This window comes from Anolis carolinensis, chromosome 2 (assembly GCF_035594765.1).
Source record: "Anolis carolinensis isolate JA03-04 chromosome 2, rAnoCar3.1.pri, whole genome shotgun sequence".
Lineage (NCBI taxonomy): Eukaryota > Metazoa > Chordata > Lepidosauria > Squamata > Dactyloidae > Anolis > Anolis carolinensis.
Genome location: NC_085842.1, coordinates 227,202,987 through 227,227,108, shown reverse-complemented (window position 1 = coordinate 227,227,108; position 24,122 = coordinate 227,202,987). Strand labels below are relative to the sequence as shown.

The 24,122-nt window shown below is 41.3% G+C and overlaps 1 protein-coding gene across 2 annotated transcripts in view; it reads left to right on the top strand.

Moving 5' to 3' along the window:
- The window catches only part of ptgr1 (prostaglandin reductase 1), a 39,625-nt gene that overhangs the window by 5,219 nt on the left and 10,284 nt on the right, over nucleotides 1–24,122 (top strand). For both annotated transcript variants that reach the window (XM_003227322.4, XM_008120500.2), the window contains 7 exons: nucleotides 938–983; nucleotides 6,051–6,110; nucleotides 6,501–6,668; nucleotides 8,668–8,785; nucleotides 11,600–11,755; nucleotides 16,784–16,889; nucleotides 21,692–21,810. In XM_003227322.4, coding sequence (XP_003227370.1) covers nucleotides 938–983; nucleotides 6,051–6,110; nucleotides 6,501–6,668; nucleotides 8,668–8,785; nucleotides 11,600–11,755; nucleotides 16,784–16,889; nucleotides 21,692–21,810 — 773 coding nt within the window. The remainder of the gene's footprint in view (nucleotides 1–937; nucleotides 984–6,050; nucleotides 6,111–6,500; nucleotides 6,669–8,667; nucleotides 8,786–11,599; nucleotides 11,756–16,783; nucleotides 16,890–21,691; nucleotides 21,811–24,122) is intronic.

Here is a 24,122-nt window from a genome sequence, read left to right as displayed (position 1 = left end):
CAGGAACATCTAGGAGTGAGCATATCACCCCTATACTAAAGTCACTCCACTGGTTGTCAATTAGTTTCCAGACACAGTACAAAGTATTGGTTTTTACTTTTAAAGCCCTACCTAGTTTGGGTCAAAGAGATCGCCTTCTCTTGTACAATCTGTCCTGCACACTGAGGTTGTCTTTGAATATGGGGATTTACTCCAACCAGCCAGAACCCACCCGTCACCCAGAGGACCTTTTCATCTGCTGCCCCAAGACTGTGGAACGATCAGCTCCAACACCTAAATCAACAATCAGAATTCACAAGATATAACCGAAGACCTATTTTAAACTTATTTTAACTGCAGCCTGCCCCTATGCCCGTGCTCTCACCTACCTGCATACACACAACAAAGACCAACAGTAATACTGATAAAATGCAGGTTAAAATTACAGCCTGGGTAGGCCTGCTGGCAATTTGGAAACTATCCCATGCCACAGGCCTTCCCAGTCTGTGATTTTAACCTGCATATTTTTTTAGTATTGCTGTTGGTCTTTCTTGTGTGTATGCAGGTAGATGAGATCATGTGTGTATAGGGGCAGGCAATAGTTAAAAATAAGTTTAGAATACATTTAGAACATAACTAAAGCCTACAAGATAAAAACATAACACATTCACTATCAACACTCTTCTACCATATGATTAAAAAAAATATCAATCTAAAATCCTCCCTAAATAAGCATTTAACCTGTTAATGGAAAAAGAGCAGGAAGGTAGCTAAGCAGCAGAATACCTGCAGAAGGGATTTCTGCATTTGACACCAGCTTTTCAGCTTTCAGAGTCGGACATGACTAGACTTAATGTCAGGAAAACTTTACCTGTACTTTAAAAGACAGATTGTGTGATTTATCTCCATAGCACAGTATATAGTTTGCCCTTTACTCTAATTGTCTTCTCTTTTTCAGAGGTGCTGCTTCAAGCTGAGTTCTTTAGTGTTGATCCCTACCTGAGGTATTTCCCTTTTTATCAAGTATCCTTTGAAATATAATCCTAACTGAGAACTCAGTTTGATCATATAGGGTAGATTATCAGATAACTCAAACTCTGAAATAACCAGCAAAGAAATCAAAGATACAATGCTGCATTCACGAAGCTATTTTTTATAATACAGTGAAACTGTTACATTCAGTTAAGTTTGCCTTCAGGTGTCTTTATTTGATCTTAATTACCATATTTTAATATTACAGTAGAGTCTCTCTTATCCAACATTCACTTATCCAATGTTCTGGGTTATCCAACGCAGTCTGCCTCCAACCCGGGTCAACAATTGTTTCTCTAGGCAGCAAGGATTGAACTTTTTACAGATTTAATTTCTGACAATGTTGTTACTATAAGTTCATTTTATGCAATTCTATCTTTATTAGAAGTCAATTTGTTAGTCGCCAATGTTTTTGTAGTCAGTGTTTTAAATACATTGTGATGTTTTGGTACTAAATTAGTAAATGCAGTAACTACTACATAACTTTGTCATGTATCCAACTGCTTTTTCTGTCGATTTGTTGTAAAACATGATGTTTTGGTGCTTAATTTGTAAAATCATAACGTAATACGACGTTTAATAGGCTTTTCCTTAATCCCTCCTTATTATCCAACATTTTCACTTATCCAACATACTGCCGGCCTGTTTATGTTGGATAAGTGAGACTCTACTGTAATATCAAGTTAATGCAGAATTTATGGCATAGTATAATATGGGGCATTGTATCAATTAGGCAACCAGAAACTACATTTATCCAGCATCTACCAATCCCCATGGATGCTGGTTAGTTGAGAGTCTACTGTGTGTGCCTTTTCCTGTTTGTCTTCTCATAACGGCTTAATGTTTGTCTTTTCATTAACAACTTTAATAAGGGAGTTAAAGGAAATTGGGAGACAATTCAACAGGGGTAGATGATCTCTGTGTCTCTGCAACACAACATTGGCATGTGTATTTTTGCCATAGAGATTTTCTTTGTACGTGATTAGAAATCTCTCTAATTCTCCTGTGAGTAATTATCCTATAAATAAACCTTTGTGTGATAAATCCAAAAGTACACAAGTTGGAAGAAATCTATAGCCGTGCCTCTTTTGCTATGCCGTGGCATATTTTTAAGAAGATGAAAAATCAAATCAGGGTTGGATTGCCTATTACTTCAATTTGTGTAAAGAATGCCTGGCCCTCAAGGCTATCCCTGAGGTTTGCACTGGGCCTCCGGGACCCTTACTTTAACCATAAATGTTCCCCATGGACCCTTGGCGCATGGCCCATGCTCCCCAACCCACTCATCCAGGCTGTTTTAAGCTCAGAGGAGGATGTTTTCAGTCGAGATGTATAGTAAATCTTTCACATTCACTGGAATTATAGACACAAGACTATAATTGAATGTGAAACACCCACAAATTTGATTTTTTTAAATCTGAAGGGACATGTTTTTAGTCATCTCTAGGTCAGGGATCCTTACACTTCTTACACTTTCAAGGGTCGGTTCACATTCTCTCAGATTGTTGAGGGACTGGACTATAGTTTGAAAAAAAATTAATGGATTCCTATGCACAGTACACATATCTTATGTGTAGTGCAAAAAAACAACAACAAAAAAACAAAAACAAAAAATAAAAATAAAACAAGAATGAACAATACAATACTGTAATTACTCGATTATAATGCACACCTTTTTTTACCTCACTTGCTTAGCCAAAATTTGGGTGTGCATTACATTCAATGGCACATTAGAATCATGCCTAAACCTGCCTCCCCCTTCCAGCCATCTCCGCACCAAGCTCAAGTTCCTCTTCGTCAGGGCATGCAGAGCCACACAGGCACCAGGAGCCAAGGAGGCCACTCCTCCACTGGCATGGCCACCAAGGGAGGGGGAAGGAGCCGAAGTGTGCACACAGCCTGCTGGGTCTCACAGGATGGAGCCACGTCCAGGAGGGCTCTGCCAGCCCCAATCCTCCCTTCTGTTGGTGTAGCCCTTTGGATGCCTGCACATGAAAGGTGGGGACAGGGCTTTCAGCTGGTCCCAAGAGCCAAGGAGGAAGAGGCCGTGCCAGTGGAGGAGAGGCCTCCTTGGTTCCTGACCCTGCGACAAGAACGGTGAGCGACCAGCAAAGGTGCCTGAGGCCTGCGGCATCTTCCTCCTCAACTTGCCAAAGCTGTCATCTTGCCAGAGCCAGCTACCTTACCAGCCACTTTCCCCAAAGCAGAGGAAGAGAAGGTGGCCTCCTTTGCCTTGGCTCCTGGGGCCTCCTCCTTTAACGGAGCTGATCTTAGCTCCACCTCCGCAGAGCTCCTTTCCTTCTTTCTCCCTTCCACTCTTCCTTCTCTCTGCCTGTTCTTTCTTCCCCTTCCTTCTTGCACTTTCTTTCTATTCTCTTTCCCTCTCTCTGCATAGTCTTTCAAGGCTCTTTTCTTTATTTTCTTCTTGCACCTTCTTTCTATTCTCTTGTTGCACCCCAGGCCTAGAAACCTCTATGACCACAGCATCACACAAGAGTTCAGAGCATAAGAAACAGTTTATTTTAAAAACACATAAAATATAAGAAAAATCAGAGTAAGGATAGAAGATGTATAATCCGGGAAAGGGTCAGCAATAGGTGATATCCAGGCAGTACTCCAAATGTCTCATGCGAAATCCAAGGTAATATAGTCCAGGAATAGCCAGAAAGTCACCAGTATAGCATAAGTCCACAAGCAAAGGTAAATATAGAAAAACTTGAGCAAGAACCTAGGAAGTTTCCAGGATATTTGAATGCAAAACCACGGCTTGACTTGAAACAAGAACCAGAGAAATCGGGCCTAGCTTCTCCCTTGAAGGCTACGTTGCTTGAACAAACTCTTAGGTAAACCACTTGCCAATTAATAGACAACCATGAAGTCATTTTGTTTCCCACAAATTCTCTCCTCAACTTGCCCACGTAGGCATTCTGTGAACAGCTGCTTATTTTCTGCTCTAATATGTAAACGAAGACTTTTGTTGACCTCCATAGCTCCAGGCGTTTTTCCCTGGGATCCTTCTCTATCACTTGGCTCTTTGCCTGTCTCCGTATCTAATATTCCAGTTTCTGGTTTCTCTAACAGAACTTGAAGTTGTGTACTTTTTGAGTCAAGTTCTTGCCAGAGAATGCCATTATTTCTCTGACTCGAATCTTCCTTATTTTGTGACCCAGGAAATCCCACAATTCTCTCTAAACCATCAGTGAACCCATCAGCCTCAGGCTGTACTACAACATCTCTTTCCCTCTCTCTGCCTATTCTTTCAAAGTTTCTTTCTATTCTCTTTTCCTTTCTTGGCCTTTTCTTTTAAGGCTCCTCTCTCCCTCCTTCTTCTACCTTCTAATAATAATCCACTGTGCATTACATTTGCCAGAAAATCCTTTTTTGGTTTCAGGATCTTGAAAACTGAGGTGTATATTAGATTTGATGATGCACTATAAACACAGTATTTAAAATGAAGAACAATTTTAACCAACACTCACCTGCCAGTATTTCATTGGAAAATGTGGGCCTGCTTTTGGCTGATGAGATAGCCAAGTTAATTAGAGTTGTTGTTGTTGTTGTTGTTGTTGTTGTTGTGTGCCTTCAAGTCATTTCAAACTTTAGTCTAAATTTTGGGGCGGGGCTGGGGAAATTACTTCGGAGGGCCGCATTTGGCCCACATGCTTTAGTTTGGGGACCTACTCTAGGTCCTCTAGCATGCCTTTATGGTCAACTTCTATGGGAAGCTGACCATAAAGTCATGCTACTTGACCTACAAATTACTAAAGAGAACATTTTAATCAAATCCTTGAATAATCAAGTCCACAGCAGTCAAATCTGCAAATATACAGGGCTGAGTGTACATGAGAAGTTGACTTCCAGTTTACTTCATTATTGAAAAAAGGCTGGTCCTGGGACTAAAGCAGCTCCAAGAAATTGAAAATATGACAAAATTTCTCCTGGCTTAGAGTCAGAGTTGGAAGAGACCACCAGGGCCGTCCAATCCAGCCCACTGCAGTGCAGTACCTCTTATAGCCCTGTTTTGGCAAAGGAAGGTTTAAAGTCTGGGAGTACAACTTGAATAGATGTGGCCCCCCCAAGGTTCCCTAGAAGGGCAATGAGGCTCTCAGTCGTCACAAGTTGCCCATTTGTTTCATCTTAAAAAAATCTCATAGCTGCGATTTGGAAAATGCAAAGGGATTGGATTGGACTGAGCTGTCAGTTAAGGTTGTGGCCAAAGAGTTAGAACTCTCCTCCTTTACCTCCAATAGATTTCCAGTATGGACTGACAATTGATAGGCAGAAAATACTTCATACTCAAGGTCAGAATTACATAGTTAAATTAATGTGTAGTTTGATTCAAATGCTATGAATGAAGTTATTTGTGGAGGAAAAAATAAGATATAGATGTAACTACACAAGGTTCTATTCCATTATGCTGCGATTCTATTATCCTGGTATATATATGCTTTTGATCCACTGAATGTTAAGTTGCTATTCGCATTCAGTTCCATTTCTTTAACCCCAGCTCCTAGTGCCAAATTGTCGTCCACTTATTTGTAGCCATATATACAATGGCCAACTCCTCATCTGCATACACTTTGTAGATTTTAATCGTCTCCCAGGCCATTAAAATTCATCTGATGATTTTTGCAGTCTTGAGCTATGGTTGATGGCACAGAAAAAGCTCATTAATCTGGTCAGATGGTAATCCTGATGCTTGACGCATACCATGCAATCAGGCAATAAACGGTGTATGAAAACATGTACCAACACAGATGTTAATTGTTATCACAGTGCCCAGACAGAAAATAGAAAATATAATGAAACACTCGTCCTGCAATGTGTTCCATTGTAAAATAGTACTGGAGTAAGTAGTTGACCTAAATTTTCATGGAAATCAATTGGAAAAATTAGCTATAGCTTTACTTATGTACAATGTGCGTCAATGGGACTTTAATGTAAGTAAATTAGTCTGGTTACATTACTATTTTAAAGGCACTTTCTTGCTTTCAAGGTTGCTGGTTTTGTTCTTACCTTCTACTTCTTTTTTGTTTCAGGCCATACAGTAAGACAAAAATGAAGGAAGGGGACAAAGTTATTGGCTCCCAGGTTGCAAAGTAAGATCTTTGGCTCATTTTCTGTCTTCTCAAGACATCTACCTTAATTTTTTTATGTGGGGAATTAGGGGTTGACATTTGATTGGGAAAACCTCTCTTGGACTGATTGTATAGTTAAAACAATGAGCATGTTTCCATATGGAAAGATGCCGAGGAATGAACCTGGGATTTACTGGTGCAAAGCATGGAGGCTACTAATGAGCTAGAATCGATTGCTTGGTCATTCTAGCAGTACAGTGTCAATTTTCTGTCCTGCTCCAAACTTTAAGAGCACTTATGTAGCATATTGGTAGTTTGGTGCTCCTGAATTTATCAAGCCTGTTGTTTTCACTTTGCAATTGTACCCTTGTTGGCTTATGTGTGCCTGCTTTTTCTTTTTTTGGTTTATAGGATCCTGGAGAGCAAGAATCCCAAATATCCAGCGGGAGCATTTGTTGTCTCTCAGTCTGGCTGGACGACACACGTAATTTCTGATGGCACCGGCCTGTGGCTCATTCCTTCTAACTGGCCCCAAAACCTTTCCAAATCTTTGGCTCTTGGGACAGTTGGGATGCCAGGGTGAGTATGCTTCGTTGTTCTATGCTAATAAAATATTCAAAATTTGAAAAAGTTACTTTATGATGTGCTGTTTCTAGAGTCCCTTAGCCAATATTGTCACTGGGATTTGTAGTTTTTGAAAATAACTGTTCTACAAACTGGATGTACTTAAATGTTTGTGGCTTACAGAACTTGGGACACTGAAGTATTTAGCTATCTTTGCAGTGCAAAACCTGGAAAAATAGTTATTTATTATACTAACTATGCCCATCTCTCAAAGTAGGTCATAACTGATTAGTTGTTTAAAAGTAGCTGTAGCAATTGCGTTTAATAGCTGCCCTGTAGTACAATACACTCCTAAGTAATGAAGCCATAGCCCCATAACTCTCCATGTTACTTGAATAGTTGTACTTTTTTCGTGTCAGGGGTGACTTGAGAAACTGCAAGTCGCTACTGGTGTGAGAGAATTGGCCGTCTGCAAGGATGTTGCCCGGGGACGCCAGGATGTTTTGATGTTTTTACCATCCTTGTGGGAGGCTTCTCTCATGTCCCCGCATGGAGCTGGAGCTGACAGAGGGAGCTCATCCGTGTTCTCCCTGGGTTGGATTCGAACCTGGCAGCCTTCAGGTCAGCAACCCAACCTTCAAGTCAGCAGTCTGTCAGCACAAGGGTTTAACCCATTGCACCACCACCATTGCTCCAGTAGTTGTACTAAAAATATTCCTAGCCTGAAAAATGAGTTTCCTGTGGTCAGAAATTCCCATTAGGAAGAATAACAGATAAGTGAGATTCCAGCACAATTTTCTTCTGGGTATCCAAATCTGTCAAATCTTTGCGAAAAATTGTTCTGCAGAGAAAAACACATTTTTTTTTTGCACCAAAAATGTGTTTCTTACACAGGGATCCTGTTTTGTGTACAAAGAAATTTCATATTTTCCCCAGCAGAATAATATCTCTGCAGCACTTTGTGGTGTTTGCATATGTAAAGAATACTGTGGAGGAATATTTGTTTTTCGCTCCACTGGGGAGAAAACAACTGTAGGTGTGACGATAAAGCACTTGATGATTTACAGCCTATCACTTGCTGTGTTACAGTAGCAATGTAACTTAGTTATGTGCATGTGTTCCATCGACACATCAGTAAACACTTTGGGGTCTCAAAAGAATACTGTGAAATCATTTCTGGAGAGAGCTACACTTAACAATACATCAATTTTGCACTAGAAAATATATGTCTGGTATCTAGCCATATCTCAGTAGCTATATCTCTTCAATTCTCCCTTTCAAGGCCAACCTTTCAAGCAATTTATCTCTCTCGCAAACATGGTCATTTCCATGTCATTGAAGAGCTAAGGAGCAGTTTTTTGTTGTAGATGGATGTGCTACAACAGAAAACAGTTGGAAAGAAAAATTATGTCTGTGCAGCACTCCAGCTCCAGAAAAATAGCTGAATGTTTCTTTGCTGACTCTGGCCATCTTGTGAATGCTAGCCAGAGTCAGCAAAGCAACATTCAGCTATTTTTCTTTAGTTGAAGCTGCTGCATGGACATCATTTTTCTTTCTGACTGTTTCCTGTTGTAGCACATCCATCTACAATAAAACACTGCACCTTGGTTCTTCAATGTGATTTTTCATGTGAATGCTACATGGCTTAAATGGCTGATTTGGAGGAGTTTGGTTGTTATGTAGTCTGGTAAAGAATTCCAACCTTAGCAATGACCACTGAAGTAGATTACATTTGTGTACACTGAACTTGTGTTATTGTAACTCACTAACAGAATGCCAGCTAAAGTTGGTTTTGTTTGGTAAACAAGGTTGCTGGCTTTGTTCTTACCTTTCCTTTTGCTTTTCTCATCTGTTTGTATTGATGTAAAAATGTAGGAGCCCAACTCTCTTGTGTCTTTGACCACTTTGATTTGATCAGTAGTACTTCGCCCCCCTCTTTCCAAATGATGTCATTTGGATATATAAACCAAACAAATCTTTGTCTCTAAAGCAGCACATTTCTCATTTTTCACAGGATGACTGCCTATTTTGCCTTGTCTGAGATTTGCCGGATAAAACCAGGAGAAATCATCATGATAAATGCAGCTGCTGGTGCCGTGGGCACTGTAGTAGGGCAGCTTGCTAAACTCAAGGTATGTGGTTGCAAAAGATCATCTGGACACTGCAGAGACTGGGAATAGTGATAATTTGCTCTTCTGGATGCTTTTGCACTATAGCTCTCAGGATAATTTATCACTATGTTGATAAATGATCCTGGGTCTGATCAGAGTTATAGTCTAAAATCTGGAGAATACCTAGTTTCTTGTTTGGGCTAAAAACTGTCACATGACGACAGAACTGAATTTAAAACAGAAGCAAACAATGAGGATACAAGGACCCCATTAGAAGACTCTTCTTCACCAGCCAGTTAATGGTAAAAAGTTTATCTGAGGGCCCATCCAGACTGGCCTCAAAACCAGGACATGTATTGGTTTTTACTGGAGGTGCACAAATGACACCTCTGGTAAAAATGAATTAATGTGAAATTAATTGGTTTTTTCCAAATTAATTAAATACCCCATTTGATCCGGGCCTTCCTGAAAGGCCTGGGTCTAATGGGCTATTAGTGTCCTGTTTTGTCTTTCAAGAACAGCCTTAAAACAATGTGGTAAGTAAATGAAAACTGCTTTACTTCAGCAAAACATAAAGAACAGCATACTCAGTGGTATAACGCAAAAGAAAGCAAAGTAGTCTTAGGGCAAACACAGTTAAGTCTCTGATAAACCAAGTAGCAGTCTTACTTCAGACAAAGAAACAGCAATAAATCCTTAGGAACAGTTTCCCAGATGTAGACTCGAAGCAGGCACAAGGGGAACGAAGGCTTAGGCATTAGAGTCAGTTTGTTACCAGCAAAAGCTGACTGCACCTGCTTCCCCAGATTCCAACTCTACCTTAGATTTATGAACACTTTCCTGCTCCCCTTCCTCTTCTGAAGAAGAGGAATCCCTAACATCTAGGCCTATGGAGACGAGAACTCTAGAAAAGCCACCTCAAGCTCCAAATGTATCTCCAAAAACATGCTTACCGGGTCCCTGGTCATCATGAAGGTGCTCCTCACATCCTCCTGGCACAAGGAAATGATACGCAAGGAGCCGGGGGGGGGGGGGGGGGGGGGGAGGGAGGGAGGGATTTTCCTCCATGCCGTCCTGTCTCGTCAGGCATCATTTTCTGGTGCCAGGAGGACATGAAGAGAATCCTAACAGCAGCTAGGGACCTTGTAAGTATATTTTTGGGGTAAATTTGGGGCTTGGGGGTGGCTTCATGCCATCCCAATTTGTCTCGGGGTGGCATGTAGCCACTTCCCCCTGGGAAAGCCTGGTGTTTGGGTGGGTATTTGGGGACAGAAACCTGTGCCAAGCGGGTTATTTAAACCCACTTCAGCGTGGCTTTTGGTGCTATCTGGAAGCACCCTTAGATAGGTCTTTGGCGACTGATGAAAGGAGAGGAGAGAGACGGCAGGACAACCATTTTGTGGAAGAGGGCAACGATCCAGAAGGCTCAATCTGTTGGTGGGATTGAGAGAAAGCCTTCCTACAACAACCTCAAAAAAAAAAAACTGGTAGATTCACATGGAGATATATGCAAAGGGATCATGTATCACCTTGGAGACTGAGTAAATGAAGTTGGTAGCATGTTTTTGTAGCAAGTCTGCACTGGCCAAGGGAGCCAATATGCCCCAGAAGTCCCTACTGAATATCTACACAATATCCAGGGATGCCTGGTCCTCAACATGGGGTAAATCAGGTTGAATCAGTTTAGCCCCTTGCTAAGGAAGATCAGGGAATTCTCTAGTTCTGGTGAAACTCTAGAACAACCCTGCATTTTGGAGCATGTGTGGAGAGCGCAGGGAAACAGGGATGAATCAGGCGAAGCCATCAGACCTTCCAGCCAACTGCAGGGCTCCAGGAGAGCACTTGGCCATTGCAAGCTTTTGTGCTGACATCAACAGAGGTGCCTGCATCACTCCCTCCTTCTCCCTGGTCATACAGTACCTATGTCAGCACTGGGTGCCCACAATGTCCAGGAGCTCTCCAGAACCCAGTAGCCAGCTGCAATGGGGACGGGAAAGGTAAAATTACAATCCAGCTAGGATTAATCCGATTCAGCCACGTTGGACCATGTGGGTCAGGTACAGAGCATGGGAACACCTCCGAGGCAAATCCAATGTATTTCTGCTCTGTTCTGGTCCAGAAATAACCAAAATATGCTTCCTCATATGCTTCTTTTTGCTTGCATCTGAAGAAGTAGATTTAATCTACAAAAGCTTATGCTACCAACTGTTAGTCTCTAAGGTACCACAAGAGTCCATAAGACTAACAGGGTTAGGTCTTTGAATAAGGATATACAGTTTTTCAGAGAGCTTTAGAAGTGATAATTAAAAGGATTCCTGCCAAGCTCCAGGTGCAAGACCACACTCCTTGGAACAGCCAAGTAAGGGCTGAGAACATTCCCAGAGACAAACTAGTGAGGTGTGAAGCTGTTGTAACTGGGGAAGTGTATGTTCTCAGCCCTTACTTGGCTGTGCCAAGGAATGTGGCCTTGCACCTGGAGCTTGGCAGGAATCCTTCTGCCAGCATCCCCTCCTTTTGCCTATGGCATATCTTTCTAGCTGAAGTGTTGCCCCATATTGATGAATCAGAGGATTAGAAACCAGAGTGCTTTTAAGGCCATTTGTTCATAACACCGAACACTAGATTTGTATATTGCACATTGCTTTGAGCTTGGACATAGGTGATTCAAGAACCTTAATACTCTGAAAGTGAATGAGAGTACAAAAGCTGCCAAACTTGTTTCTTGGTGGCATGTAAGGTAACGTTCTTTGATTTTGTAAGAATGCTTCCTGGCAAAAGGCTAGGAGGCTGAATAGCAGAGATGTGATATCTTTTTCTTTCATTCTGATCTGGCAGGGTTGCAAAGTGGTCGGCTGTGCGGGATCCGATGACAAAGTGGCCTTCCTAAAAGAACTTGGCTTTGATGAAGTCTTCAACTATAAGACAGTGGGGTCATTGGCAGAGGCCTTGAAGAAAGCTTCCCCAGAAGGCTATGACTGCTATTTTGATAATGTAAGTTCAGGCTGAGCACAGTTCTGTGCTGCCCTTCAGATGGATCATAAATTTGTTTCGGGCTTGCCCTGTTGAGAGCCATTGGACTGACTTTGTGCACAGACTTTGTTCTGATAAAGGGAAGCTGCTGCAGCAGAGAAATCTGGGGATTTCCTAGCACAATGCCGCAGAAGCTGCAGTGAGAGCAGAAAATATTTCCACAGCACATCAGCAAGGACTTTTGACTATTTAATGCTGGCAACAGCTGCTGAGCATTAGCTGATTAGACAGTGGAAAACATTACGTGTAATATGATTGAATCTCACTGAGAGAGATATGTTCCAAAATGATACCTAAATTAAGTTATAACATTTCTGTAAATGGCTGAGGAACTATAATGGATTCAGTAGTTGAAGACTGCAAATAAACACCATATTGAGAAAGGCTGATCTGTAGCCGGCTTTATGAACACAGGCTGGCATCCTCTTGAACGACCATAGCTTAAGTCATACTCTCAGCCTTAGAGGAAGGCAAAGGCAAACCTCGGCTAAACAAAATTTGTCGAGAAGGCACCACAGGTTCACCTTAGGGTTACCATAAATTAGAAATGACCCAGGGCCTGATCACACTTAAGCATTTTTCCACTTCAATCTACTTTAAATGCTGTGACTGCCTCCAGCAGAATTCTGGGGCTTGTAGGTTAGGAAGGCCCAGGGCTTCTCTGGATGAACAGTTTAAAGGCCCCTCCCTAAACTACAAACTCCAGAATTCTGCAGGAGGCAGTCACAGCATTTAATGTGGTTTAAGGAGCCTCGGTGGCGAAGTGTGTTAAAGTGCTGAGCTGCTGAACTTGCTGACCGAAAGGTCCCAGGTTCAAATCCCGAGAGCGGAGTGAGCGCTTGCTGTTAGCTCTAGCTTCTGCCAAGCTAGCAGTTCGAAAACATGCTAATGTGAGTAGATCAATAGGTACCGGCAGGAAGGTAACAGTGCTCCATGCAGTCATGCCGGCCACATGACCTTGGAGGTGTCTACAGACAACGCCGGCTCTTCGGCTTAGAAATGGAGATGAGCACCAACCCCCAGAGTCAGACATGATTGGACTTAACGTCAGGGGAAACCTTTACCTTTATCTTAAAGTGGAAAAATGTTCAAGTGAGATGAGGTCCTTAGAGGCACACAGTCACAACAACCCATCTTGATTCAGGTGTCCTCTTGAATTCAGTCATTTCCTGGTCAGTGGAGAGTAACAGAAGCAGCAGACAAATGTCTAGCTGTTTTCCTATAACTGGATACAAGGAATGACATAATATGAAGGTCTCTGCAGATGGTTGTCACTGTGTGCCCGGTTTCAGTGGTTTGCAACCTGTGGGTCCCCAGGTGTTTTGGCCTACAACTCCCAGAAATCCCAGCCAGTTTACCAGCTTTCTGGGAGTTGAAGGCCAAAATATCTGGGGATCAACAGGTTGAGAATCATAGAATCATAGAATAGTAGAGTTGGAAGAGACCTCATGGGCCATCCAGTCCAACCCCCCGCTAAGAAGCAGGAAATCGTATTCAAAGCACCCCCGACAGATGGCCATCCAGCCTCTGCTTAAAAGCCTCCAAAGAAGGAGCCTCCACCACAGCCCGGGGGAGAGAGTTCCACTGTCGAACAGCCCTCACAGTGAATCACTGGGTTACATGAAACTAGCTGGGCATTTGTGTGCTATTTTTCCTGCTCGCCACTGGGAAATGGCTGAATTTGGTATGGAAAGGGACAGTTGAATAAATATGGGTTCACGGTGTTGGGTTGGACAGGAGATTGTGATAGTCTATATCTCACGTGGAAATCTTCTGATGCAGGATGGCCGCTATAGCTATAGTTTATCTTTACCAAATGTCAAAACTCCAGTAAAATGTTAGATGGTTCAACAAATAAAACAGTGAATTGCAACTGAGGGGAGCAGCAGCATTTAATTATATTGAAAATAGCTCTGCCTTCTCTCTGTTTTTGGCATTTTGAATGCCCAAATGAATACTGCCAGCCCTCCACATTTGTTGGATTGGAGGTGCAAGGCCGTGTCCTTAGTGGAGAAACTGCAAACAAAATAACCCACTATTTAAAAAAAAACTGGAAATACCAGTCTAGGTATGTTTATGTATGTTTGATTGATTTGGACTGATTAGATTCTATTTAACTATTTTAATATCTTGTTTTCTTGTTATGAATTCTTATATTGTTTGTTTATTGGTTTTAGTTTGGTTGTTTATTGGTTATTGTTCATCTTTGGCAATTTTTTTGGCCATTTTTTTGTTGGAAACCACCCTGAGTCCCCTCGGGGAAATAGGATGGGTTATAAAAGCATTATTTATTTATTTATTTATTTATTTATTGGTGTCTCTAGTCCTCCGGGGCAACTCAGGAGATGTGGGTCATAGAGTAGCACTAGAGGATGTATAGATCCCCAGAGAGAACGTTATAATCACATTTGCAAAAGTCAAAGCCAGAAATGGGGAGGACAGACTGCAGTTATTTGCACTCCATGTAGAATAATTTCCCCATTCTGGATTAATTTGAAGCACTTTCTGTAGGAACTGGATTTGCCTTTAATTCACATTTTTAAAATGTCTGTCATCAGACAAAGCAAAAAGGAAGTGGTTGGGAAGCGTCTTCATATTCTGAAAGCCAGCCAAGAGAGGAAGCTGTGATTCTGAGTCAGAAGAAATATCCTCAGACTTAAAGCATGGTGTGAGACCCCTGTTGGCATGCACTGAAAGCTTGAACACAAGATCCTTAAACTCAGTCACATCTGCTGCCTCTTACATTGATAGGCTGTGCATATCACAGCCAAATCCCAAAGCAGTACATAGAAGATAGTCTTGCCAAATGCCCCTTGCTTATAGGGATGTGATACAAATACAGGAAAGGATTGTATATCTGTTCTTTCCGACATCCCTATGTTTAGTTTGCTTTATTTCTCCTTTCAAGGAGTTTGACCATTAAGATAACGACTCTGGGGGTTGGTGCTCATCTCTATTTCTAAGCTGAAGAGCCGGCGTTGCCTGTAGACACCTCCAAGGTCATGTGGCCAACATGATTGCATGGAGTTCCGTTACCTTCCCATCGGAGCGGTACCTATTGATCTACTCACATTTGCATGTTTTCAAACTGCTAGATTGGCAGAAGCTGGGGCTAACAGTAGGAGCTCACCCGCTCCCTGGATTCTAACCACCAGTCTTTCAGTCAGCTAGTTCCGCAGGTCAGTGGTTTAACTCGCTGTGCCACCGAGGGCTCCGATAAGACCGTTAAGATTATCCAGAAAACCAAAGTTGCAGTCTTCCTTTTGTCTGACTTAAGGAACTGCATTCTTAAGGGAGATTTGGCAGTGGAAATGATGTGACCATGGAGGAGGAATGGAAAGCTTCCCTAGGATTAGATGCTTCACACACTCACATTGTTTTAAAGAAAATCGAGTCCATTCTCTAATGACTTTGTGTGTATGTTCCTTCAAGTTGCCCATTTAATTATGGTGACTCCATGCATTTCAAAGGGTTTATTGGGCAATTAATACTAAAACATGGTTTTGCTAATTTCTTCCTCTGAAATATAGGGTAGAAGGTACAATTTCCTTGATCTCCTCCTCCTCCACTTTGTTGCTTCTGGCTCTCATTTTGACCACAGTCTCTACATCTTCTAATAATTTAGAAATTTATTTCAGGTAAACCAAGGTGAACTGGTTGGATGAAACCACTGGTATGATTTAATTGAAGGAGCAGGGTTTGGCAATTTCTTAAATTACTATTCTTACTACTACTACTACTATTATTATTATTATTATTATTATTATTATTATTATTATTATTATTATTTGATATACAACAAGATTAGTATAGAGCAAGCAAGATCACTATGCTGGCTTTTGTATTGGATCACATGTCGGACACTTCCTAAGTGTCTAGGACTGCGTGATGTATCAGCAAATAATGTGTGCAGATCTGAGTAGGGTGGCCTTTTGCAGCTGACAGATAGTAATTTTGTCAGCACCTATTGTTTTTAAGTTTAGGCACCGCACCCAGTGTGCCAATCACCACTGGGACCACCTTTACTGGCTTGTGCCAGAGTCTTTGCATTTCGATCTTTAAGTCCTCATATAGTGTATTATATTATTATTATTATTATTATTGTTGTTGTTATTGTTATTATTATTATTATTGTTATTATTATTATTATTGTATGACACAGCAAACAAAATAGATATGCTGGATTTCGTATTACAAAATCACAAGTCGAACACTTCCCAAGTGTCTAGGACTGTGTGATGTATTTTCGAATGATGTGCGCAGATCCCAGTAGGGTGGCCTTTTGCAGTTGGCAGATCGTAATTTTGTCAATGTCTATTGTTTCCAAATGCCGGCTGAGATCTTTTGGCATGGCACCCAATGTGCCGATCACCACCGGGACCACCTGCACTGGTTTCTGCCAGAGTCTTTGAAATTCAATCTTGAGGTCCTGATAGCGGCTGAGTTTTTCGTCAATGTGACTGTCACCTGGGATGGCAACATCAATGATCCAAACCTTTTTCTTTTCCACAACTGTGATGTCTGGTGTGTTGTGTTCCAGAACTTTGTCAGTCTGGATTATTATTATTATTATTATTATATCATCCTGCTTTTTCTCTCTTAAGAAAGAAACTTAAAGCAGCTCAGAATAAAACCAGTACAATACAATTGAAACTTTAAAATATACAAGCATTGAAATGTAATTAAACAGGAACAGTATTAAAAATAAATAGTTAATATCCTTAAAACCAATTAAGTTTAGAGAAACAAAAATACAGACAATATATAAATAGGCTACTTTATTCTTTATATTTTTCTCAGCTTTTAATCTATCAATCTCATTATTAACAAGTAATTCATATTTCGTTGATTAGTCCTTATTATTAAATTTATATTTTAAAATAAAGTTGAAATGAACTGGTGCTGATGTTTACTGCCCTATTGACTATAATGGATTTTGTTCCTTTTTCCGTTTGGCTAGAGTCTTATCAGTTGTCTTTGTTTACACAGGTGGGAGGAGCATTTTCCAGTGTCGTTCTGGAGCAAATGAGGAAATTTGGGAGAATTGCTGTGTGTGGCATGATCTCGTTGTACAATGACAAAGAACCCCAGCAAGGTAAAACAAACCAAAAGAAAACAAGTACCTTTTTTGTCTTTTCCCTCAAAGCTTTCAAAAGGAAAGAACTACCACCAAACTTATCTACAGCCAATAAAAATTAAGAGGACCAATTCTGGAGTTTGGGGTGAGGGTCATGAGGCTGTATAGTACTTTCCTGGTGGCTGCCTCCTAGAAATACCCTAAAACAGTATTAAATGGTGGGCTAGTATTGCTACAGAAGCTTCTAAGTTGTTTATTTTAAGGCTGACTTCAATGGATGTGTGTTATTGTTCAATCACTCAGTCATTTCTGACTCTTTGTGATCTCATGGACCAGTCCACGCCAGAGCTCCCTGTCGGCTGTCGCCGCCCCCAGTTCCTTCAAGGTCAAGCCAGTCTCTTCAAGGATACCGTCCATCCATCTCGCCCTTGGTCGGCCTCTTCTTTTTTCTTTCCATTTTCCCCAGCATTATGATCTTTTCCCAAGCTTTCCTGTCTTCTCATGATGTGGCCAAAATTCTTCATCTTTGCCTCTAATATCCTTCCCTCCAGTGATCAGTCAGGCATTATTTCCTGGACTATGGACTGGTTGGATCTTGGGGTCCAAGGCACTCTCAGGATTTTCCTCCAACACCAAAGTTCAAAAGTGTCTATCTTCCTTTGCTCAGCCTTCCTTATGGTCCAGCTCTCGCATACATAGGTTACTATGGGGAATACCATTGCTTTAACTATGCGGACTTTTGTTGCCAGTGTGATGTCTCTACTCTTCACTATTTTATCGACGTTGGCCATTGCTCTCCTCCCAAGAAGTAAATGTCTTCTGATTTCCTGTTTACTGTCTGCATCTGCAGTGATCTTTGCGCCAGGATGTATACCAGGGCAAAATAAAAGAACTGGCTAAGGGGTGTTGATTTGAGCATTGGACAAGGGACCTCATCACATTAAGACCAGAATAAGCCATGCATCATGGTGAATCCAGTGGGAGCCCAGCATGGGGAGTCCGTCACTCCGCATCACCTGGCTTCCTTCTCACAGGGTTAAGCATCTGCCGCCCAGCTTCCACCTGTTATTGCCGATGCAACATGGGAAGCCTCCGTGTTGCTGCGACGGTGGCAGCTTATGATGCTTTCAACTTCACTTGTACCACAGAGCCCACCAGAAGTAGACCTATGTCATGGGATGGGAGCTGGCAGGCTTCATGCTGCAAGTGAAGAGGGAGCATCGTACGACAGGCATTTTTGCCCATCTGATGAGGTCTTATAGCTAGAGCAAGACTCTTTTCTGCTGCCCTGGAGACTAGGATGCGGAACAATGGCTTCAAACTACAGGAAAAGAGATTTAACCTGAACATCAGGAAGAACTTCCTAACTGTGAGAGCTGTTCGGCAGTGGAACTTTCTACCTCGGAGTGTCATGGAGGCTCCTTCTTTGGAGGCTTTTAAGCAGAGACTGGATGGCCATCTGTCGGGGGTGCTTTAAATACAATTTCCTGCTTGGCAGGGGGTTGGACTGAGGTCTCTTCCAACTCTATTATTGTATGATTCTATGACCAGGGTTCGTTTCCCCATTCGGCCATGAAAAACCTACTGAGGCGACCTTGGGTGAGTCATGTGCTCCCAGTCCCAGAAAACCCCATAATAGGTTCACTGTCAGAGTCACTGCAAGTCAAAATTACTCGAAGGCACACAACAAGAAGGCTTCATTACACTCCTCCTTCCCCTGGATGGTTTTAATGTCCAAAGCGAGGAACGTTCTGCTAATCCACCTTCGTATCAGTTCCTATTCCCATACTAGGGGGAAGATTTCATTGCTTGTTCTCCTTCAACACTTCTTTCAATTTCTCTTACAACGAAATGGCACTTTTTAAAATTAAAAAAATAATAAAGAAAAGAAGAGTTAGAAACTACTTCTGTTAGAACATGAATTGATCTGAATTATACTAGTAGACCAATACTTAGTCTCGGTTGTGAGCAAGTGGGTCTGCAAAACAATAGGAGTCAAGCTTTATGACAAGATCTCCTTCACAACCTCTGAGGATGCCTGCCATAGATGTGGGCGAAACGTCAGGAGAGAATATTTCTGGAACATGGCCATACAGCCCGGAAAACATACAACAACCCCAAGATCTCCTTCAATAATACTGCCATACTTCAGAGAAGGCTGAATGTACAAGAGGAACTTTTCAAGCAAAAACACAATAGTCCTTAAAATTGCCTATAATGGGGAGGGAGGCTGACATTACAAGATAAAAACAGAAAGTGCTACAAATCAGATTTTAAAAAAGCAAACAAATGCCCAAATAAATATTGCCAGCCCTCCACATTTGTTAGGTTAGAGGTGCAAGGCCCTGATGTCATAATTCAGCAACATTGACTGAGTTCTGTGAATGAACAAAGGACTGCAATTCTATTCTTCATTTTCTCAGAAAATGAGAAAAGACTTTCCTGAAGTGCAGAAAGATGTGCTCCAAGAAGGAACTGTTCTCAGTTCTGGAAGCAGCCCAGATGTGGCTGGCAGACAGGAAAGGAAATAACATTTGAAAATAAAGTAGAACCCTCATGAAAGTATAGATATAGATATATGAGAAAGAGAGGGTGAGGGGACTGTGAATGGAAAATAGAAAAACTGCAAATAAATGCCATGTTTTACACGAGAGAACACCTTTCTAGGGATCTTTAAGTCTTCCAGGGTGACTTCGATCAACCTCTGCCAAAAGTTGGCCATTGAATTGTGCTGGAGGACCTAGAGCAGTGATTCTCAACCTGGGGTCCCCAAATGTTTTTTGGCCTACAACTCCCAGAAATCCTGGCCAGTTTACCAGCTATTATGATTTCTGAGAGTTGAAGGCCAAAAACATCTGGAGACCCCAGGTTGAGAACCACAGACCTAGAGATTCCTAGAAAGAATATCTTAATAAAATCCACATATAGCTGAATCTACAAAAGTTAAACCCATAGGAAATCGCATTTTCTGCACAGAAAATACTGAACAAAACAATCACATGCCAATTCTGCATAGAGTAAGTCTAAAATGGTGAGTAACCTTTCAAAACTGGAGGTTTTAAAGATTTTCTCACAAGTGGAAGGAAATATCTGAAATTACTCATTCTTACGTTCGAGAAGAAAATTAGTAAAACATTACATCTATACAGTCAACGTTTCTGTCTGTTTTTAACAGTATTAATTACACATTTCTGACATATAGGCATCAGAAAGTCTTACTTAAAGCTGCCAGAGTAAAAACTGGAAATGACTCTTGTATCTTTAATGGTTGTATGAGACAGGAAGCTACAGCAGGTGTTGCGCGACATTGTGTAACAAGAAATGACTGCTAAATTTTCCCCTTCTACATTTATTAAAAATAGAAGAGCTGTTTTTGTTTTTCAGTCATGCAATCCTAGGAGTCTGTTTGGAAAAGTTGAACGTGGATAATCCATAGTGAAAGGGTGGGGCAACATTTCTGATGATGTGTAATTTAAATGAAATGAATAAACTGGTACATGTTCACAGCACTAGAGGTCAGTAATGAATTTGAAGACGTATGCTTCCTCTTTGAAAATACTTTCAGCTTTTGGAATTTCCCCATGAGAGCACAGTTGAGCAATTCCAACCCAAGATATTTCTTTACCTCAGGCTGTCTGTGTGACACACTTAGAAACATGTTAACCGTGAGTGTCCCAGAATTACTGAATACTTTTGATTGTCTCTGAAGTCATTCTTGTTGTTGGTGATCAGTTGACTCATTGTTCATCTTACATGTAGTTGAAGAGCATGCCTCATCTGAAATGCCTGGGGTCAGAAGTGTTTTGGATGTTTGACATATTTTGGATTTTGAATCCCCATGTTCACATATATGTACATAAGATACATGAGATATCAAGTTTAATTCACTTTGTGTCTTATACACATAACCTGAAGGTAATTTTTATGCAATATTTTAAATAATTATGTACATGAAACAAAGCTTGTGTATTCTGAACTATCAGAAAGCAAAGGTGTCATTGTCTCAGCCATTCACATAGGCATTTTCAAATTTTGAAGTGATTTCACATTGGACTGGATGGCCCACGAGATCTCATCCAACTCTATGGTTGTATGAATCACAGCACAATTCAGCTTGAAGGCATGTCCAGATTGATTGACAAACACCACATTTTGTTTCTATTCTTAATTTTATTCTTGGTTAAAATACACTGGCCTGGAGAACTAGTATAAAAGATCTCTGGTCATACCAGGAACTGATAGAATCAATTTCTAAAAAGAAAAAAGCAACAAAATCTGGGAAATGGGGGTCTTTTTAATCAGCCTAAAATACTGGGTGCTTGTTTTTAAATGTGGAATCTAGTTTTATATCCAGAAACAAATGAAGTTTGGACAGGTGTGGCATGCCAGAATGTAAGTAGAGGTACAGTAGAGTCTAACTGATCCAACCTTCACTTATCCAGCGTTCTGTATTATCCAATGCAGTCTGCCTTTCACTATCAGTGTTTTTGTAGTCAATGTTTTCAATACATCGTGATGTTTTGGTGATAAATTCGTAAATACAGTAATTACTACATAACATTATCGTATATTGAACTGCTTTTTCTGTCGATTTGTTGTAAAACATGATGTTTTGGTGCTTAATTTGTAAAATTATAATGTAATTTGACGTTTAATAGTTTTTCCTTAATCCCTCCTTATTATTCAACATTTTCGCTTATCCAACGTTCTGCCGGCCCGTTTATGTTGGATAAGTGAGACTGTACTGTATATGATTGTCTCAGATACAGAACAGCAGCTCCTGAAAAAATTCATTCATGCTGCCCACTCTCCCCTTACAGGGCCCTATATCCAGTGGAATATACTCGCAAAAGAACTTTGCATGGAAGGCTTCTTAGTCCAGCGTTGGGAAAACAGGAAGGATGAAGCTCTGATGGCTTTGTTGAAACTTGTGGTAGAGGTAAGTGGATTGTCTGCGGTCATCTTGAGACAGCTGGGTGAGATTTACTCAGATGGACACACATGCAACATGGGAGAGGGTCAGAATGTAGCAAATGGGATGTAGGAAGGTAAGTAAAGAGCTCATCTATATGGTGAAAGTTAATCTAGGACATTTATGCCCTGGAGCTGCCACAAATCCAGTGTGTACCTGTTGAATCCAGGGCCATGTCAATTCTGTCGTTTTCCTGGCACACCCCTTGCTCTGCTGTTACTTCACTTCTCCTTGCCAGCCATAGAGCTCCCCGCAAGCACCTAGCCATTGCCTTTCATGTATGCTGCAGTCATAATGTGATGCCTGTATGATCAGCAAAAACAGGGTAGAGTGACATCAGCAGATGGGATTGCGATGACTGAGTGCTTGCCAGGAGCTCCATGGCCAATGAGGAGCATCAGTGGCAATGCAGGGACAGGCCATCCCCTTCATGTCCTGAATAGCTCAGGAAAATAGTAGCAGTGACAATGGATTAAGCTGAGACGGTCCTATTCCAGCTGTTCAGACAGCCATAAAACCCTATGATACTTCAGAGTTTCCTGCAAACTTTGGAGTATCCATTAGTGGTGTGCATTTCTATGGAATCGCTGTTTGTTTTGTTTAGTTTCATTCATTTTGTATCAGTTTATTTGTCCCCGTTTCTGAAAATGGGGCACCTATACGAATAAAATGAATAAAATGAAAAATTTTGGATCATTGGCAGCAATGGGAGGGCTTCCAAGACTCACTCCCCTCCCCACTCGGTTTTTGAGCTAGAGGGGTGAAAATCGCCACACATGGATGGCATTTCGACCCCTTTTAACACATTTGGGTCTTCCCCAGAGTACTACTGTTATTAATATTAATGTTATTATTAACACCTATTGGCACACATCAGCTGTCATGGGGAAGCAGACCTCTCTCAGACCCAGCTTATGGTCCAAGAGTAACTATTATTATTAATATTATTGGAGCCTCCGATGGCCTAGGGGATAAAAGCCTCGTGACTTGAAGGTTGGGTTGCTGACCTGAAAGCTGCCAGGTTCGAATCCCACCCGGGAGAGCGTGGATGAGCTCCCTCTATCAGCTCCAGCTCCATGCGGGGACATGAGAGAAGCCTCCCACAAGGATGGTAAAACAACATCCGGGCATCCCCTGGGCAACGTCCTTGCAGACGGCCAATTCTCTCACTCCAGAAGCAACTCCGGTTGCTCCTGACATGAAGGAAAAAAAAATTATTAACACCCATTGGTACACATCAGCTGTCACAGGAAAGCAGACCTCTCTGAGACCTAGCTTATGGTCCCAAAGTAACTACTTTTATCTATATTAATATTAAGCACCCATTGGTACACATCATCTGTAATGCGAAAGCAGCCTTCTGTCAGTACCTGCTTATTATTACGTGGGCCGAAATGAAAGGAAAACGAAAGCAAGCACGGTGACCATGCAGCTTTCTCTTTTGTGTCACCTTTTGTTTCGTCCGAAAATGGGATCTCGTTTCGTGCATCTGAATGGACGATACTAAACAAATACACGAATGAAACATATGAAACAAATACCGCACACATCACTAATATCCATCAATGTGGCTTAGTGTGACACAAAGCCGGCTAAGGGCAAAAACCTCCATATATATCAAGTTGTTGTGCGTCATGAAGACTGTCAGCACCAGGTTCACAGTGAATATGTTTTTTTATTAGTGCAGATAAGCTTATTTCTGGTGTTTCTCCAATTCTCAAAGCTAACCATGAGGAACTTTTGGTCTTCTAGGTATTTTGGATTTCATTATCCAGAAACCCAGCCAGTCTAGCTAAATGTATAGGATTGTGAGAGATGAATCCCAGATTCTCTGTAGCACCAAGTATTTCCCAACTGTGTCAATTTAGATAATACCTACATCCTGCCCAATTTACCAATAGACATCCCTTCAAATATAAATATTACTTTTGAATGGATGTCTCTGTTCAAGATGCCCCTTTTATTATGTATAGCTGCCTTTGGGGCTCAGTTATACAGCAGTATAATTTGACATTCAGAGAGTTTTGAATGTTTGTTTAAAGCAGGGAAGGGAATTGTGCATTCCTTTAGATATTGTTGGACTACAATTCCCAAATATTGAAGGTTGCTGGGAATTTTAAGCCAACAACATTTGAAAGGCTGATTGGTTTGCACGTTTATCTTATCTTGCTCAAAATGGAAGACTGGGGGCAGCATTTTAGGCCATCTTTTGTGTATTCTCCAGAAACTCTCCATTTAATGCAACTTCTTCAGAAATAACAATAGCATTGTTTCACAAG